Below are 17,826 nucleotides of genomic sequence, written 5' to 3'. Positions count from 1 at the left end.
ACATATAGTTTGTTGCCATGGCAAACGAAGGTGGAAAAAAGGAATTTCCAGGAAAGGTTCTAGCTAAAATGACTTCAAAATACAGAGTTTTTAAAGGTCACTCAGATATTTTGCCACTTCTCAAATAATACTGGCTTAGAGGAATTGAAAATATGCTCCTCAAATCACAACATAAAACCAAAAAGTCTGCAATCTCCTATGGTTTTAAGAATCACAATGCCAAAGAACTGAAAAGAGACTTATTATAGTTAGATGTTGCACAAAACTGAAAACACTATTAGGCAACAGAAGCAGAGATCAATTTTCAGGACCACAAAGATAACTCTCTAAAGCACCTTACTCTTCAAAGAGCAACAAAACAAAGGAGTAAAACACTTCTGGGAATGCAGATATCCAGCAGTTAAAGTTTCACACAAGAACAGGCACTAGCCACCATGAAACATCATCCTGCTGCTTACAGAACACTTCATCTGCCTCTCCATCCTGGCAGGGTGCTCCATTACAGACACCCCTCAGACCGAGTGCCTCACTGGCCGTGTCCCTGGCTCTCACTCACAGGCACTCAGCCATACCATCACTGTCCTTGAGCTCTACACAGCTGACACACCCCCTAACACAGAGGGTCACCCCACCACCTCTCCTTCCTTGCATGTTCCTTCTGAAGAGCTTGCAAGCATCCATTGCACCACTGCAGCCATGACAATCACCCCACCACGTTTCCTGATGGCAACTACGTCATGGTTTTCCCACAGCACCACAGCTTCTGGCTCCTCCTGGCTTTTACCCATCCTGTGTGCACTGGTGTAGATGCTGGGCTATTGGTTGGAACTACAGCTGGGCTATTGGTTCCACCCTTTGTGTCACTTCTTGTGACACCTGGCTTCAGGCAGCTTGTATAGCCTGCAACTATCATGTGAATTCCTGAAAGTTTTTCTCAAGCAGCTTCCTAAAAGGATAATACATGCTAATATATAAAAACATGCACAATAGAAAAATAAAAAAACAATCAGAAGAGTAACACATTATTTAAATTTAATTTTCTACCTCATGTAATCTAAACCAGAAGGGAACACAACCTGTTAAGTATAGACCAAGAATATTTATTTAGCAAGTATTCTATGAAGAAAATTAGCCAATTCTATGAAGAAAATTAGGAAGCAGAGTTTTAAAATAAAATAGTTTCTTTTCCATTATGAAAGGCTTTTATTACTTAAGGAACTAGCATCTCTCCAGCTCATAACTAGAAATATTACAAGTGATTGGTAAAAGCAGACATGTGGTGTACTTCACGTGTCTCAAACACAGATTTGAGATAATGTTAGTACTGTTGTATACATAAGGGCATAAGGGGCTAAGGCAAAAAGATTTGCAGGTGGGTGCAGACAAACTAGGATAACTTAATATAGCTGAAAACTTTAGTATAGCCTAAAATACAACATTTTGTTGAGATGCAACCACATCCATGTATTTTTAGTTCGTGTAATGCTATGCCTGCAAAGGAGACTGAACTAACAGTATCTCATCAGCTATAATGCCTAGTCACAGCACTTCTCAGATGACCCTTCTGAACACAGTCTCTGACATGAGGATGGGATTTAACTCAAGACAAAAGGGCAGTGTAGAGCTGGCAAAAGGTGATAAAAGACAGCAACCAGCTTGTACATTCCTTTTATTAATGCCAGCCAGGGAGCACACATCTTCCCACTCTACATGATTCAGGAACAGCCCACCTGCCAGTGGGCTGTTTCCTAGGAAGACTGAGACACAACTGTTTTGCAGACAGCAACCACCAGGGCAGGAGAGATCGTTTAGCAGTCTGGCCCTGCCCAAGGAACAGCAGTCATTCCACTGACAAATGCATATTCCACTCCTCTGGTACAAGTCCCTCACAACTTTAGTCTTCATCTTAATGGAAAACCAACATGACATGTCTCTCACTGTCAATCATTCACAAACTTAAGATTAATTATTTTTTAATTAATTTAATTGTTTAATTTAAAATAAAAACAAACAAGATGAAACAAACAAAGAGATGGTATTCTTAGATCCTATTCCACTCCTGCATCGAGAGTGTCTGCAACAGAGCTGGAATTTGCCAAGGTGATGCAATACAGAAGAGGTAACTTTGCTGATAAAGCTACTTAAATCAATAAATTGGTTCTGTTTACAATTTCACATTTATATATAACACAGAGTGTAATTTTACATCAGTGAGAAATACAGAGTTCTGCTATGTTGCCTGTTTTTAAAACACAGAGTCAAAAAGTGATACTCTGGAATCCCAAAAAAGCTGCCATTACAGTCAAATACTTACCATTAACTGCTAATTTTACTGACCGCTGTGTTTATTTACAAAAAAAGCACATGCTTTTTGTGGCTCTCTGCCATGAAACCCTCTAACACAAGCATGATCAACTCCAAAGAGCAGCCTGGCCATTAAATATTTGCCAGATTTTTTTTACTGTAATATTTCTTCTGCCCATGTAATTCTCTACCTCTCACCCATTTCCCTTGCAACAGTAACAATCACTCATTACCACAGCCACGCACACCCTTTTGTCTTTGTCTCTTCCTGACTGCAGCTCTTCCTAGTTTAGGAAGAACTAGCTTGTACCACTTTTTAATCCCTTCAAGCCTGACCCATTTAAGATCAGAAAGCAGTGGCTAAGCAGCCAAGGTGAATGTGCAGTCTGACTTTCAGGGCTTTAGAGACCCACACTTTCCCACCAGAGGGCTGACACACAGAGTCTGACTACCTACCGAGAGCACATCCACACCCTCCCAGTGAGAACAAAAACCACACAGTTCCTGCACAGGTCAGGAGCTGCTGCAGCCTGCTCTGCACTACCCAAACAACAAGCAGCATTTTGATATCCTCCTCCATCTCAAAAAACAGATCAAAACCCTAATCACATTAAGCATATTGAGTGTTTTCCCCCTCCAGCTGCAAACCTGCCAACTACAGCACTACCTGAAATATATTTGTAGGCAATGCCTAAGAGCAGCCCATTAGGCATGACTGTAATTTGAAGTCTCTTCTACAAAGAGACTTCATGGTACATGAAAAGTCATGAATTGAGGATACAGACTTAGATGTGGGTTTGTGTTTCAACATATCCTGCCTTTTGAAAACATTTTTCAATGTCAGAAACTAACACTTACAAAGTGCATTAAGTACCCAGTGAAAGATTTGAGGTATTTTAAACACAGTTAAACATTGAAGTTATCCACTAAATCTTCCACAGTCAATTGCCACCATGGTTAGAGCAAATGAAAGCACACAAGCACATGACCACCAAGGAGCCCCAGACAGCTGCTGGGCAAAGCCTTTCAAGTTGATGTACAAGGCAAGGAGGAGAGAGAACAGGCAGAAATGGGGGGGGAATAAAAAATATTTCCTCTTGAGCCAGAAATAAGCCATTCCCCTACTGTGAGAAGCTGCAATAATGTGGAGAGGTGTGTATCTGTAGCTCCAGACTTCGCTCATAGAAACACATTAAATATTTGAAATATTTGCTCTTCAGGCTCTTCAGCAAAGGTCACCTTTTGACCTCTTGAGCAGAAAGGCTGGGTCAGAGAACACTGAAGTTAAATGACGAGAGTGATGATGGCCACCAGGTCTGTCCAAATAGACCATGGCTACTCACTCATTGCGGAGAATCCCAAGAAAATTACTTGCACACCCTCTAAACCCAGTCAGAAAAGAAGTAGCTTACAATTACAATCAAAAATATAGACAACAAATCATATGTTGGTTGATAAAAGTAGCAATAGCTTCTGGAAGGTCTTCCACTTCTACAAGCACAAGTGACACCACCCACACTGAAGTCTCTTGGGGCTGCTGCCATACAATTTCTCACTACCTGGAAGAGTCCCAACTGCAGCTACCTCAAAGACTAGAAGGCAGCAAGCTGCTAGGGGAAAACTGGTCATTGGTATTGATCTTTCCCAAAAGTGACCCATAGCCACAGTCTTTTGATAATGGTACAAAAAGCCCAGAAAAGGACAGACTCTACTGCCAGGTATCAATGGTGAAGAGCAAAGTAAGAGTCCAGCTTTGTTTTCCCACTCCTTCTATACTGGTACATATCTATGAAGAGTATTTCTGTCTGATATCAAGATTTAAATTTGGGGGCCACATGTACTCAACCAGGATATCCACAACTGAAGGGGAAGAGTCTGGCACAGCAGCTCAAAACTGCATGCAAGAAAAATGAAAACAACTGCTCCTATTAAAGCAAAGCTTCAGCATACCTGCCACGTAAGGGCTGGAGTTACACCTGCCAGTCCTGAAACAGATGGCAGGACCGTAAAGGAATCGAGTACACCACAAACTACTGATGGAGGTAAACCACAGCAGATAAACCACTATTCATATTTCTGAATGCCAGGCCATCTCTACCAAGTGGCACAACATGTGAACTGTCTCCCACAACAGAAATGCCCATTAAACTACAAATGTTTTCCATGCTTCTAACATGATAAATTTAGTGTGCTAAGTGACCTGACTAGACAAATAGGTGTGTCATCAGCATTTCCTTTAACTGTTTGCATAGATGTGCTTCAACACACATCAAACAGACCTGAGTTTCTGGAAGAATTTCCTTCCTAAGGCACTCCATCACAAGATGTGCTTATTATCACAGTTTAAAACACACATATCCAGTTTTATAGATGTAACAATTACATTCTCAACAACCACTGAAATTAAGATGCAATTTTTAATTTTCAGTGAATATATTTCTATATAAGAGGAACAAGCACTGCCTGGTACAGATGAGCAGGAGAAAACATAGAAATTCAGTCACTAAATCAGTATAGAAAGAGCAGCTTCAAAAAATATCACTTGGGAAGAGTCTAAATATACTTCTGTTTCCTCAGAATGCATGTAAGAGGCAAATGAGGTAAAAGCCTCTTGAGATAATCTCTTGCATTATATTTTTGTGACTTGCTCCCTTCTTCAGATGAGAAAATATCAAGCATGGAAAAGCAGGTAAGATGTTGAAACAGAGGGCTCTATTAAATTCAACATAATATGGGTTTCCTGGAATTCCAGTGTTTATTATTACAATGAAACACCTCAAGAATCAGAAATACTCATTACTGAATTGTGGCTTAAACATCAGTTGAAATTGTTGCATGAAAAGTAACTCGGCCAAGGAACACAGATCATGTTTTAGACCATGTCTTGGTCAAACATAGCATCAAGAAGCAAAGAATGAAACAGCTGTAAGAAACAGCTCTGGTGGAAGCAGTAAGGTAACAGTCTGACTATCTCCCAAGAATTTAGGGAGTACCTAGGCTCACCTAGGATTCGCCTTGCTTTTGGATTCTCACATCTAAGCTTCAAGTGCAATATTGAATCATCTGAAAGGACAGATGTTAAAAAGCTGGTAGATGATCCTGTCACCTATGCCACAGATGACCACATGCTACCCATCCTACAAAACTTGCACTTTTAGGTGTTCCTGGGTTGAGCCTTCCAATCAGCTAATTGCATTCCAAGTCTCAATGGACTAAGCAGTACTGATGGCCCTCTGAGCCCATGTCTTATGAACAAACACAGGACCTTCTGAATGCCATTCTAAAAGCAGCCAAGCACAAAATCAGAACAAAAATCCCAGTAGGTCATAACAGCTTTAAGTTCCAAAAAAAGGAATAGAATGTCCCCAAATTACTTGTCCTTTTCTCTGGTTGCTATCCTAAACCATTAGAGTATTATCTAGGTTTAGAAAACCAGAAGAACAACATATGCACTACAGAAAAAAACAAAAAAAGCAGGAAGAAGTGTTGGAAGAACTTGAAGCATTCCAGAAATAGAGTCCAAAGCTCTGACATCTATATTTTTAAATGCCAATGATTTCACAAACCCATTCTTAAGCTTACTTGTTTTTTTAGCAACAACTTCATTTTACTCTTCAATTAACTCCACTGAAGAATTTAACTTTGTGGAGCTTTGTTCTCCCTCAACTGACAATTCCAGCAATTACTTTCTGTCCAAAAAAAGAGAGATTAACTACTTTTTCAGAGAAGCAAAAATGTGTACAATGCATTCTATTCACTATATTGAGCACCTCACTACAGACAAAAGCAGGGATACAAAAGAAATTTAGCACTGCTATTGCTATTACATTCATTCCATCCCACATTTTTGTCCTGGTGTTTTTATGAATGCTGCATAGAAATTTTAACCACAGAATTTAAAAATATGTACACGTCCAAATGCAAACACTAGATTTTTTTTTTTATTTCTATTATATAGTAAGACTATAAAAGTGCAGGTTTTTGCATACCATAATTAAACCAGTTTTCAAAAAACTTTTTGGAAAGGAAAAACTTGCACCAGGCATAAATATTATATGTTAAAGATTATATGTTATAAATTAAGTTGTGCCATATGCCTTGCTGAACTACATTTTAAAATGCCATGAAAACCCCAGAAATGTCCAATGTTTGACAAAGACAATATATATTGCATTTTGTTGTAGCATCTCACTGACTCTTTCAGATTAATTCAGTACTCCGCTCTGCTGCAGGAGCCCAGGTTTGAGAACTACTTTATTTGTGATTTCCAACCTAATCCAGAGGGGCCAAGAGATTTGGTGGCTAGTTATCTTTCCAAACGCCAGCCCCAGTTTGGGAGCCATTACTGCAGAACACAGCGCTGTGCTGGGCAGGGGGAGTTACTCGCGAGCCCTGAGGAAAATGTGGAAACGTGACTCTGGCGATGATTAACACGCTCGAGGCAAGCTGTTTGCAATAATCATTCCAAATGACTTAATTCCCACCAATTAAGCCCAACCAAAACACCCCTCTGAACTCTATCTGGGCATCACTGCACCGCGTCTCCCAAAGTCCGGTAACTTGAGGGGCAGCGCACAGACACCGTAACTCTCTCCCAAAGCCGACAACTGAGGCGACAACGAGGGCACCCGGTGTCTCAGAACGGAGTCTCCCACATCTTTTCCGATCCCCCCGAGGAGCACAGCGGGCAGGCACGGCACCAGTGGGGCGGAGCGCACGTCTGAGGGCGGTACGGCCAAACTCCGGCAGCTCAACGCCAGCCCAGCCCCGCACAGGCAGCGCGCACGACGCGCTCGGGGGACACCTACGTGCGCCTCGCTCGGGCAGGGGCGCGAGCAGGCACCCAGCTAATTAAAACAAAATTATTTTTGAAATTATATAATGGTTAAAAATAACGCATATGTACACACGAACAAAACATGTCTCCCACCTTGTTTGGGGAAAAAAATTACCGCAGACGAGGAAGGAACATGCCCGTCGTGCCCAACCGCCCCCAACCGCCCTCTCGGCACCTTCCGTGGCGAGGAGGCACCGCAGGCCCCAGCACCCGGCCGGCACGCCCGGGAGGAAGCAGCAGCAGCGGCCGCTGCCGTGTCCCCCTAGGCCCCTTGCTCCCGGCTTTGTTGTGGTAACCGCGCAGGCAGCCGGGCAGATACTCACAGGCACGGGAGGAGAGAGCGAGGAGCGAGCCGGGGAGGCGGGAGCTGCGCAGCGCCGAGGCCGCTCCCTCGCTGCCGCCCCGCTCCTGCGCAGCGCCGGCCGGGCCCGCGCGCCGCCGGGCGGGGAGAGGCGGCGCCTCAGCGGGGCGGGAAGGAGCCGGGCGCCGGGACCTCCCGGGGGAGGGGCCCCTCAGGCGCGGGCCCTCCACAGAATCCCAGAAACCGGGAGGTTGGAGGAGAACTGTGAACCTCCAACCTCTGCCCGAACGCCACCGTGTCAGCCAGACCACGGCTCTAAGTGACACGTCGAGTCTTTCCTGATACACCTCCAGGGACCGTGGGTCCACTACCTCCCTGAGCAGCCTATTCCAGTGTCTGATCACCCTTTATGTGAAGAAATTCCTCCTCATGTCCAACGTAAGAGTCTCCTGGCGCAGTTTAAGACTGTGTCCTCACTGGCTGCCTGGGGGAAGAGGCCGATCCCCACCTGGGTACAGCCTCCTTTCAGGTAGCTCTAGAGAGACATAAGGTCTCTCCGGAACCTCCTCTTTTCCAGGCTAAACAACCCCAGCTGCCTCGGCTTTTCCTCTTAAGGCCAGTGCTCCAGACCTTTCACCAGCTTCATTTTCCCTTCTCTGAACTTGCTCCAGTGGTTCATGTCCTACCTGAATTGAGAGGTCCAGAACTGGACACAGTTCTCAGGTAATAGCCTTACCAGTGCCAAGTACAGGGGGAGAATTCCTTTCCTAGTCCTGCTGGCCAGGATGTCTGTATCAGATGTTTCTGTATCAGACATCAGTCCCCTCCAGCCCTTATTTGTTCCATGGGAATGAGGCAGAGAGCTGGGACTCTTACTAAGGCCTTAAGGCCCCAACATGACGTGACTGTGCCCCAAGTTGGGATGATGGGCCCCAGGTTGCAGCGAAGTTGCTCCAGGCTGGGGTGGTGGATCTGTGTGCTCAGGTGATTGTGCCTCAGGCTGAGGTAGTGGGGTTCTGGGTTGAGACAATGGTATGCTGAGTGGAAGCAATGGGCCCCCAAGGTGATGGTGCTCCTAATTTAAGTCATGGTCTCCAGACTGAGATGCAGTGGGTCCCCAAGCTGAAGAAATAATGCCCTCAGTTGAGGTGATTACCGCTAGATTTTGATCATGAGGTTCCAGGCTGAGGGGACAGAATCACAGGTTGAGGTTACAGTGCCCCAGATTAAGGCAATGAAGCTCCATGCTGAGGCGACAATTTCCCATATTGGGGTAACAGTGCCCATATCAAGTTGATGGCGCCCCAGATTGTGGTGGTGGTGCCTTGGGTTGAGATAATGGCATTCCTGTTTGATGTGCTGGCAGCCCATAAGGACTGGAGGGGGACCCAGATTGAGTGAATGGTGCCCCAGGCTGAGATGATTGAGCCACTTTAAGGCAATGGTGCCCCACATCAAGGCAACAGGACCAGAGGTCGATGTGATGGGCCCCTACATTGTAGTGCCAGGGTTGCAGCACTGGGTGATGTATCCTGAGGAAATGGAAAGGGGAAAATTTTCTGGAGGACTTCTATAGAAGCCTCATCCAAATACTTGAGGTTAGATCTGGACCCTTCCCCAAGCTACCTTGAATTTCAGTACAAAATGAAACTTCAGGCAGTTCCCTTACTTCTGGCACTGAGCAGGTAAGTGATGATTACCTGCTGGTGATCTGCCCCTGAAAAGCAGTAGTTTCCTGAGTAAGGATGGGAAACCTTACAGCTCTTTCAAAGAGATCAGCTGCAATATCATATCTTAATAATAGCAAAGTTACTTTTTAACAATGAAGGAAAGAATTATGTGAAAATAAGGACTTCCAGATTACTGATCCACATATTCAAAATACAAAATTCAGCTTTACTTTGGCCCCATTATTCAGCAGGAAAGAGATTTAATGACATGATCACATTTTTTGCTGAGCAAACAATTTTGAATTAAATCAGGGCTGTGCAGCCAAATCAACTATTATGTCTATTGTCCTATTTCTTTTATATTTTATTTTCTTTTCACTTGGCACACACATATAGGCACATGTATGGATGTATGTGTGCATACACACACACACATTTTTATACATATATGTAGCAAATGTGTCAGAACACTACAAGAAAAGAAAGAACTCTCGAATAATACAGCTGAACACGTCTAAGTTAACCAGAGTCAAGTCCTACTTGTGCTACACAGTGTTTAATGGAGGTTCTGCAAATTACATTGATTAAATTTTTATACTTGTCATGTGTTTCCCTCTTATTTTTCTGGCACCTATCCCAGTTTGCTGTTGAAATGTTGAATAATGACAACTGCAACTTAAAAAAATGGAAAGCATACTTGGAAAACATGCTACAAAATGCTGAGCGTTTGCTGACCTCACCATGTGAGGTCTTAGGTTCCTTACATTGGACACTGAGTGGGTGCTTTTGTCATTTTGCTCCTGTGTGTCAAGTTCCTGACTGCAAATATGCAAAATACAACACCACTGTCTTAAAAGGTGTAGGAAAAATTTAAATCAGCTAATATTAGAGCAACTTACGTATTTTGTACATTTAAGATACTGAGAAGTATAACATCCAATTTCCATTTCTCTTGCTCTAGGATTCCTATGATTGCTTCTAACAGTGTTAGTTATGCAGGTTTTCCTGGTTTATCACCAGGTTTACAAGTTCACAAGCAGTTCTGGGTTTTGTGCTCTGAACATTAGAAATTTCTATAAACTTCTAGTATGACTGTAACTGCAATGCAGCACCACAGCAGTTACAAAAAAGCATGTAATTAATTCAAAATTGTAAGTATGCTAAAATATAAGCTACATAAGCACTATACAGACCTCTTTTGTTTGCCTATAATGCAATTTTTTTATTTGTTTTAATTGAGAAGTCATAACTTGTTTTAGTCCTTTTATAGCAATGGGAGAGCTAGAAAGGCTGACAAAACAGAAATCAAATGTGAAAAAGCCCACAGGAAAAGTATTCATTTTAATCTTGCCTAAATGTTTGAAAGTGCAAATTCATTGAAGTTTGCAGTACTGTGAAGGTGGAAGTTGAACAATTGTCACTAAAGGCAGCTGCAAAACTGTTCAAATCAGTGAGGTTTTTTCTAGGGTATGTTACAAAGATAAATGATACTTCTAGCTCAAAGGAAAATAGTGAAGATGCTGAATCCTCCCCCAAAGGAAAATAGTGAAGATGCTGAATCCTCCCCCAAATCAGACATCATTTATCTTTTAAAATAAGTAATTGTCTTATCTCTCTAAGAAAGATTTTTGCAGTAATGCTTGGATAAGAAGAATTTGAGGAATTTGAATCTCTTTTCTCATAAACTAGTTCTATGACTGAGTAAACAGTTACAGAAGGAGCCTATAGTAATCCCCAGTTCACAAAACTGACCTCATTGAAGTCCTTTTGTACAAAAAAGTAATTTTTAAAGTACAAAAGGGCAAGTTCAAATAACACTGAGGAAAACTTGAAAATTGCTATTAACTTCAGTAGAGCTTGGATATCATCTAAAATATTAGGAATTGTACTTAAGGTTGAAAAGTCATAGAAACTTACTAAGAGCTAAAAGAAAAAGAATCAAATCTTCTTCTAGCTCTATGGATACACAGTTGAGTTGATTTAGACATATCTAATTCAGGATATGATGTGTAAATCCTAGCTAAAATAGGTGGGATTACTCATTCAGACAAAAAGTGGCTTTATGCATAAGCACTGCAGGACTAAATTGTTATTGCAGGTAGGTTTGGTTTTTTTTTTTTTTTATCTTCCTCTCCACTTCTGAGAATTAATACTGTAAGAAAATACTCTCTGTTTACACAGGACTATCAACACTGCATGCTTTGCTTCAGGTTAATTTAAAAATTCAATTGCCTTAAGTAGCTTTGACAGTGGCCCAGGTGGTTTCCTGAATGCATTTGCAGTAGGTCTCTGTCTGGTTTCTTGTGTGGATCTTTATTAAGATCCCAGAGTAGATCTTGAACTCAGTCCAAACTCCTGGATATTCTGAAATCTTTGATGAGTAAAGTGTGTGCTGGGAGACAGATATTTGTTTTCTATTTTCTACCTGATGAGAATAAAATAACTTTATAAGAAACCTTCTGGCATGTTGGGCCTTATCCAAAAGCTTTCAGACTCTGCAAAAATCTCTGCTGGTTTTAATGGTCTTATGTATTGAAAAAAACCCTGGTCCTAAAGCCCTTCAGTGCATCATCAGGATGTTTTACCACATAGTAATTCACATGGGAAAGGACTGCCATTGCAATAGCATTTTCACTATTATGATTTGATGATTTTTAGCTTCAATCACATTAGACATGTTACTTAAATAATCAATTTTGGATACTCTGTGAATTGTCTGAACTAGCATTTAAAAGGATTTTGTGCAATTCAATATCCATTAAATAGAACAAACTGTAATAGAATTATATATTTTATCTTACTAAGAACTAAGTTACAGTAAGGATTTTGGATCAGATTAAGGATCAGTGTCTCCTCTCTCTCCAACAGGGGCCCTAAAATCACTTCATAACCACTTTTGGTGATTTTGAGAGGAAATAAAATGCAAACCTCTAATATGCAAACCTCTAATACACACAGGCAGGTGTGTATGGACACCAGACCATCAGACACTGTGAGTTAGGTTAGAAAGAGCTTAGAAAATATTGTGATAGAGTAAAACATTTGTTTTACTAGTCAGAATCCTGACTAGTTCCACACTGTTCTGTGCCCGTTTCCATCACAGTCCTGCACCATGAGCGGACATGCAATTCCCTATTACAAGTGCTGCTCGAGGGCTATAACAGACTTTCTGACACCTGCACTATTCATGCTTAGTGTCCTGCCTTGCTTAGCATTGGGAAATTTGGTGTCTGGTTTTATCAATGGTGCTTTATTGCACCGTAGAAGTTATAAGGAAATGTAAAAACTCACAAGATCAGAGCACTGATTGGCTAGTAGAGTTCATTTGACAGAAATAACTTTTTTAAAGAGCGTGAATAAATAAATCACTACTCCAACTTCTGCAACAATAACTGTGTTTAAAAAGTAAAATTCAGGGCTTTGGGTTTTTCTTTTACACCTCAACGGACAGAACAGTGGGAATCTTACCAGCTGCTTACCAGTATACTTCTATCTCTAAACACTTCTATAGAGTTTACAGCTATCAGTTCTTAAAATGAAGCCCATTAGTAAATGCTTGTAAATCCACTTTGGTATAGTGTGGCTTCTGTAAGGAAAGCATTGCCATTTACTCCTACTCTTGTAAAATGTGGAATATGTAAAAATTCTCTTAAGAAAGGATGCTCTTTTATGTTTGATCTTTGTATACTTTCAAGACTAATCAAGAAGAAGGGAGATTTAATCCTTGAAAGAGATAGAAGCTAAAAAGCAAGCTCTAAGTGATGTCCATGTGTTAGAAAAACAAATTACTTGTTGGTGCAATTGCATTATTAATGTTTAGGGCTTGATATGCTTCAGTGATCTCAGACCTAGCAGGAGGTTAACAAAGCTTGGGGAAAAGGATGTACCACTGATAGTGGACACAAAGAATGAAGAATTTATGGGACACATGGACATTTGGCAGAACTCCCAAGGTAAGGAAGAAACCAATAAACCTAACTCAGCAATTGTGCTGAAATCAGTTCCAACTTGATGAAAGGTAATTCCTGCAAAGGGAGATCACAACCACCAACTCAAGGACCACTGACCCAAGAAATCCACTAAACTAAAAGAAGGCTGAGCATACAGACGGATTAGCATGGGAAACGAGAATCATTAGCCAATAGAGGATAAAATACTAATTAATAAGAGAACTATGGAACTTGCAGACAGTGAACACTAATTCCTGTGTTTGCTAAGATATATAAATACTAATAAGTTTTGATATTTGATGTGCTTGATTTGTTGAATACCACTGAGCACTCAGACTTGCACAACTCTGAAATAAGTAGTCAGTGTCTTTCTTGAGTGTGTAATTATTGGCTTGTTGCACACTGGGTAATGAGGCTACTTTTTGCAGACAATCCTCTGAAGAGATCAAGGCCTCCCAATTCAGCTGTGCTCAGCAGCTGCTATGATCTGACGAATTTGGTGGAGCTGTAGCTGTGCCGCACCTATAGCAAGATGACCATGTGTCCCAAGCACAGCTGAAATATGGCAAGCCTTGCACCCTTCCAGGAATTTGTTCTCAGATGTAACACAAACAAAAAAATATAAATATACAACAGAGGGAGGGTACTGACTGGAGGGCTGGCATGCTTCTGTTGGGGTGGTGAGGCTGTGTTTCTTTAGCACCACTGTTCAATCAACTTTTTATTTCTGAAGTCCAGTTATTTGTGGCTTCCTTTGGCTGATCAGAGGGGAGCAGGCAGAGGGGTGCATAGCGCCCACACTCCGGATCTCCGAGATGCCGCTCGCCAGGGCTTTTGTCCCAGGCTCCGGTTAGGACCCGGTCTGATCACGCCGGGTTCCTCTGGGCCTAGCCCCCGTGGCGGGGAGGCGTTCCGTGGCATTCCGCGCAGCCAAGCTCCGAACTGCAGCCCGCGGGGATTCCCCTCGCTTCGTCCCAGCGTACCCATTTCCTGGCCAGTGCCCGGGGACGCCTCCAGCCCCGCCACGGCGGAGCTCCCTGACTCGCAACACGGTACTAGACGGTCCGGCCGGGCCCCGCCATGGGGCGGTGCGGCAGGCGCACATGTCCCGGGCCCGCCCGCCCGGCAGGCACCGCCCCCGCCTCCGCCCCCTGCCCGGCCGGACACCGAGCGGCGCGGCGGGGCCTCCCCGGCTGCTGCCACGGCGCTCGGCTCCCGCCGCCCAGCGCGGGGCAGCGCTGCCGCCAGAAAGCGGCCCGGCCGCCGCGCACCCTCCTGCCGCTGGGCATGAGCTCCGGCTCCCCCGGCGGCCGCAGCGGTGCCAGTGGCGGCGGCGGGCGGCGAAGGCGGCGGCGGCGGCGGCGGAGGAGAGGGGGGGCCCCGGGAGCGGCGACCTTCGCAGGGGGCTGCCGCGGCGGGAGATGCGCTTGCTCCCAGCGGTGCCAGGAGCAGCATGTTCCCCGGTGCCGACAGCGCTAGCAGCACGGCCGGGCAGCCCGAGGCGGCGGGGGCCGCCGCCCCCGGCCCGCTGGGCTCGCACGGCCCCGGTGGCGAGGCGCGCCGCCGCAGCGCCCCGGCGGCCGCCGCTGTGGTCGGCGGCGGCGAGGAGGAGGCGGCGGAAGACGAGGAGGACGAGGATCCCGGATCATCCCGCTTCGTGCTGGCGGCGGGACTGGGGCTTCTGGCTGTGTCCGTCGTCCACCTGGGGCAGGAGCGGGCCGAGGCGGGGGGCGGCGGGCCGCCGTGCCTGGCGCTGCTGCTGCTCCGCCTCGCCCTCTACGTGGGCTGCGCCGCCGCTGCCGCCGCGCTGGGCACCCTGATCGTCCTGATGTGCCGCGGCCGCCGCCGCCTGCCGCCGCCGGACTTCGCCGCCGTGGCTCCGGTCCGGCAGGTCGCGGGGGTGAGTAGCGGGAGGGGAGCGGAGCGGAGCGGGCGGTGGCCGCGGCGCGCCCTCCCTGCCCGGCGGCGAGCGGGGGTGGCGCGGCCCTCGCTCTGCCGTGGAACGCCGCGCCACCCGAACCTCGTGTCCTGCTGTCCTGCCGCGGCCGCAGGAGCCTGCCCGCTCTCTGCCGCCCGGCGGGGCTTTAAATGGCCAAAGTTGTGTTGGACGGTAGCAGGGCAGCGGAAAAATCAACACTTTGCTCCGGAGAGACCTCCGGATTGCGGGAATGCTCGCAAGGTGGTTCACTGTGTTCGCTCCACAGTGGCTGTGTCTCAAATCCTTTTCTGCTCCTCCCATTGAAATGTCACTGGTAAAAGAGAGACTTGGTGGAAGAGGCAGCTTAGTGTTCCTTCAATGCCTTCTCTGAAGTCGGACAGCTTCAGATAGTGTTATCATAGTGCTATTTTGTACTCAAGCCGTTGCAGAGCTCTATGCAAAAGGGAAACAATTTCACTTTCTGTACATATTCCAAAAGGTACTGGCGCACAAGCTCTTTGTAGCTCACAGCTTAGTATTTTTCGGGTTCTTCTGAATGGGACTGATAGCACGAGGCATTTGGAGACTTTCCTCCCATCCACAGCCCTGTTCCCCATCATCCAGTGCTTGGGAGCTGATCCTAGATGAGCCTGCAAAAATACTGCTGAAATTTAGAATCTGCCCACAGTCCTGCTTTGCAGTGGGTCACAGGGATGTGGTGTTGAATGTTACAGCTGGCAGCTCCAGCCTGGAGCCCTCGGCCCCTCACGGTGACTTGTAGGTGTGTTAGCACTTGAGCTGCCGCAGCAATAAATAGACTGTTCTGCGTAAGTGCTATTTCCCTTCAGTAATGTTAGGGTACCTGAGAGCGCTCTGAGAAGGAAAAGGGAGGGAATTTGTGTCGCCTGGGTGTGCAGCCCGGCTGTTCTGGTAACCCAGTTTGTTACATTTGGTACACGCACCCTCCTCGGCGGTAAGTAAGTAGCGCTGTCACGTGTGCCTGGGGCTGCAGCCCATGCCGCTGAGCTTGCAGAACACCCCGGGTGCCGGCCGGGCAGGAACCTAATACAGATCACTGGCTGAAACAGTTGTCTTTCTGTCGTTTCAAGTTGCTAACAACCTTTAGTAATGGTTTATTCCTTCATTCTTTGACCTAGGGAGAGAAGCAGCCTGTGTTTGGGAGCAATGTGCTTTTACTGTCTGCATTTAATGGAAGCCGGTAGGGATCATATGGCTGAGGGTTGTTGAATTCAGTGAACAATACAACTTGTGAAGGTGCATTCAGGATATGTGTGTGGCTCTGTCTGATACTCACTTTGTCTTGTTGGTAGAATTTTTTAAACATCCTCTTTGCTTTGAACACTCAACATCATACTCAGCTTTCTGAAGGAAGGGAAGAACAAATAATGTGCATGGGTGTTAAGGTGGGAAGTAAGAAGGTGTAACACACAAGTGGTAAGCAAAAGGTGGGTACAGCTAGGGATTGTTCAGCTGGATTTTGTCAGAGGGGTGCTAGGTAACAAATGTGTGTTAGGTGCATAAGCACCTTCCGTTAAGGACTATATGCTTTTGGTTTTAGCCATATAGCTGTGTTACACCAAACAGAAAAAATATGTAAGTGGATCAATTGATTATCAAAACAACAATTCCTGTTGCTTTGAGATTTACAAGAATAGATGTTTCAGTGTCAATGCCATAGCTTCAGTGGCATTTATGTACTTCTGTACTTATCTGAGCATCAGGTGAGTTAGCTTACTTTTACATAGTACCAAACATATCTATACATAAACTTAGCAATCAAAATCTCCCTGCTGACGCAATGACGAGCAACATTGAGGTTTGTGAAACAGCCAATTTAATTGAGGAAGCCAAAATTTGAAGAAAAAAAAAAGATATTAATTTCTTTGTCTCCTCCTCTGTGAAAAATGTAAGCCTACTGAAAAACATAAGCCTACAGAACAGCAGTGGAAGTAGAACTGTCCAGAGACAAATAGCCACTTCTGCTACTGTGCCATCTGCACTTTCTTTTTGTGATGTGTTACTGTGCATTTCTCTTGAAGATGTTTTGTTCATCTGTTGGATTTGTATGTATTAATAGTGCACACCTGCTGTTGTGTTATCTAATTTATAGCGTTTGCATTTATTGTAGCTCTATGGGATGTGTTTGTTGTTTCAGAAGGGAATTGAAATTTGGTATTTAAAATTCACTGGTAAGGCAGCAGTACCTGCTAGAACCCTTTTCCCAGGATTGTTTTGTTACCCTCTCCCTGACTCCATTCAATTTTTTCTTTCCTCCCTCTTTGCACTGTTCCCAAAAGTTTACTTACATGAAGGGGATGTTCAAAAAAGGAGTGAGTCATTTTACCCTTTCTATTTAGAAGATGTAATGTCAGGCATCTTAATTGGGTTTCTCATACCTTCAATTTATAGTTTTATTGATTTCTTTCTGGTACCAAGTGGCTTCAGGACTGAAAAGCTTCTTGAAGAGTTTTTCTGAACATGATTTTGTATACGTGTAGCCGACTTTCTAATTGGAGCTTCAGCAAAATGTAGGTGAAGAAAATAAAATTGTCTAGATAGGCAGCCTATAGAAATGTAGGCCATTCACTAAAACTTCCTAATTTAGTCTTTTAATTTTACATCCTTTTGCATTTACACTGCTTTTTTATTATTCAGTTGTTGCTCTCATGCTTTTCATAGAGCCTTATGATCCTTTTGTCTTTTCTGGGAGCCAGTAGTAGTATGACAGTAAAGCTATAATTTTTTTCAGCCTTGTTTTTTCTTCTCCTCAAGAATAAGGAAGAACTACCTGTTGGTCTAATAATTGAAAAAATGTAAGGTAAAAA

At 44.4% G+C, this 17,826-nt stretch overlaps 2 protein-coding genes across 2 annotated transcripts in view; one reads left to right on the top strand and one right to left on the bottom strand.

Moving 5' to 3' along the window:
- Positions 1 to 7,567, bottom strand: part of CFAP97 (cilia and flagella associated protein 97) — a 29,521-nt gene extending 21,954 nt beyond the window's left edge. The window contains exon 1 of the mRNA XM_054292586.1: positions 7,465 to 7,567. The gene's annotated coding sequence lies outside the window, so the exon portion shown is untranslated. The remainder of the gene's footprint in view (positions 1 to 7,464) is intronic.
- A 7,239-nt stretch (positions 7,568 to 14,806) lies between these two features.
- Positions 14,807 to 17,826, top strand: part of SNX25 (sorting nexin 25) — an 81,628-nt gene continuing 78,608 nt past the window's right edge. The window contains exon 1 of the mRNA XM_054291042.1: positions 14,807 to 14,962. Within this exon, the coding sequence (XP_054147017.1) occupies positions 14,891 to 14,962 (72 nt within the window). The 5' untranslated portion in view covers positions 14,807 to 14,890. The remainder of the gene's footprint in view (positions 14,963 to 17,826) is intronic.

This window comes from Melozone crissalis, unplaced genomic scaffold (genome assembly GCF_028551555.1).
Source record: "Melozone crissalis strain CALT ecotype California unplaced genomic scaffold, PUWL_Pcris_2 ptg000006l_1, whole genome shotgun sequence".
Classification (NCBI taxonomy): domain Eukaryota; kingdom Metazoa; phylum Chordata; class Aves; order Passeriformes; family Passerellidae; genus Melozone; species Melozone crissalis.
The sequence above is the reverse complement of the archived record's forward strand: the minus strand, read 5'-3'. Positions and strand labels throughout refer to the sequence as shown.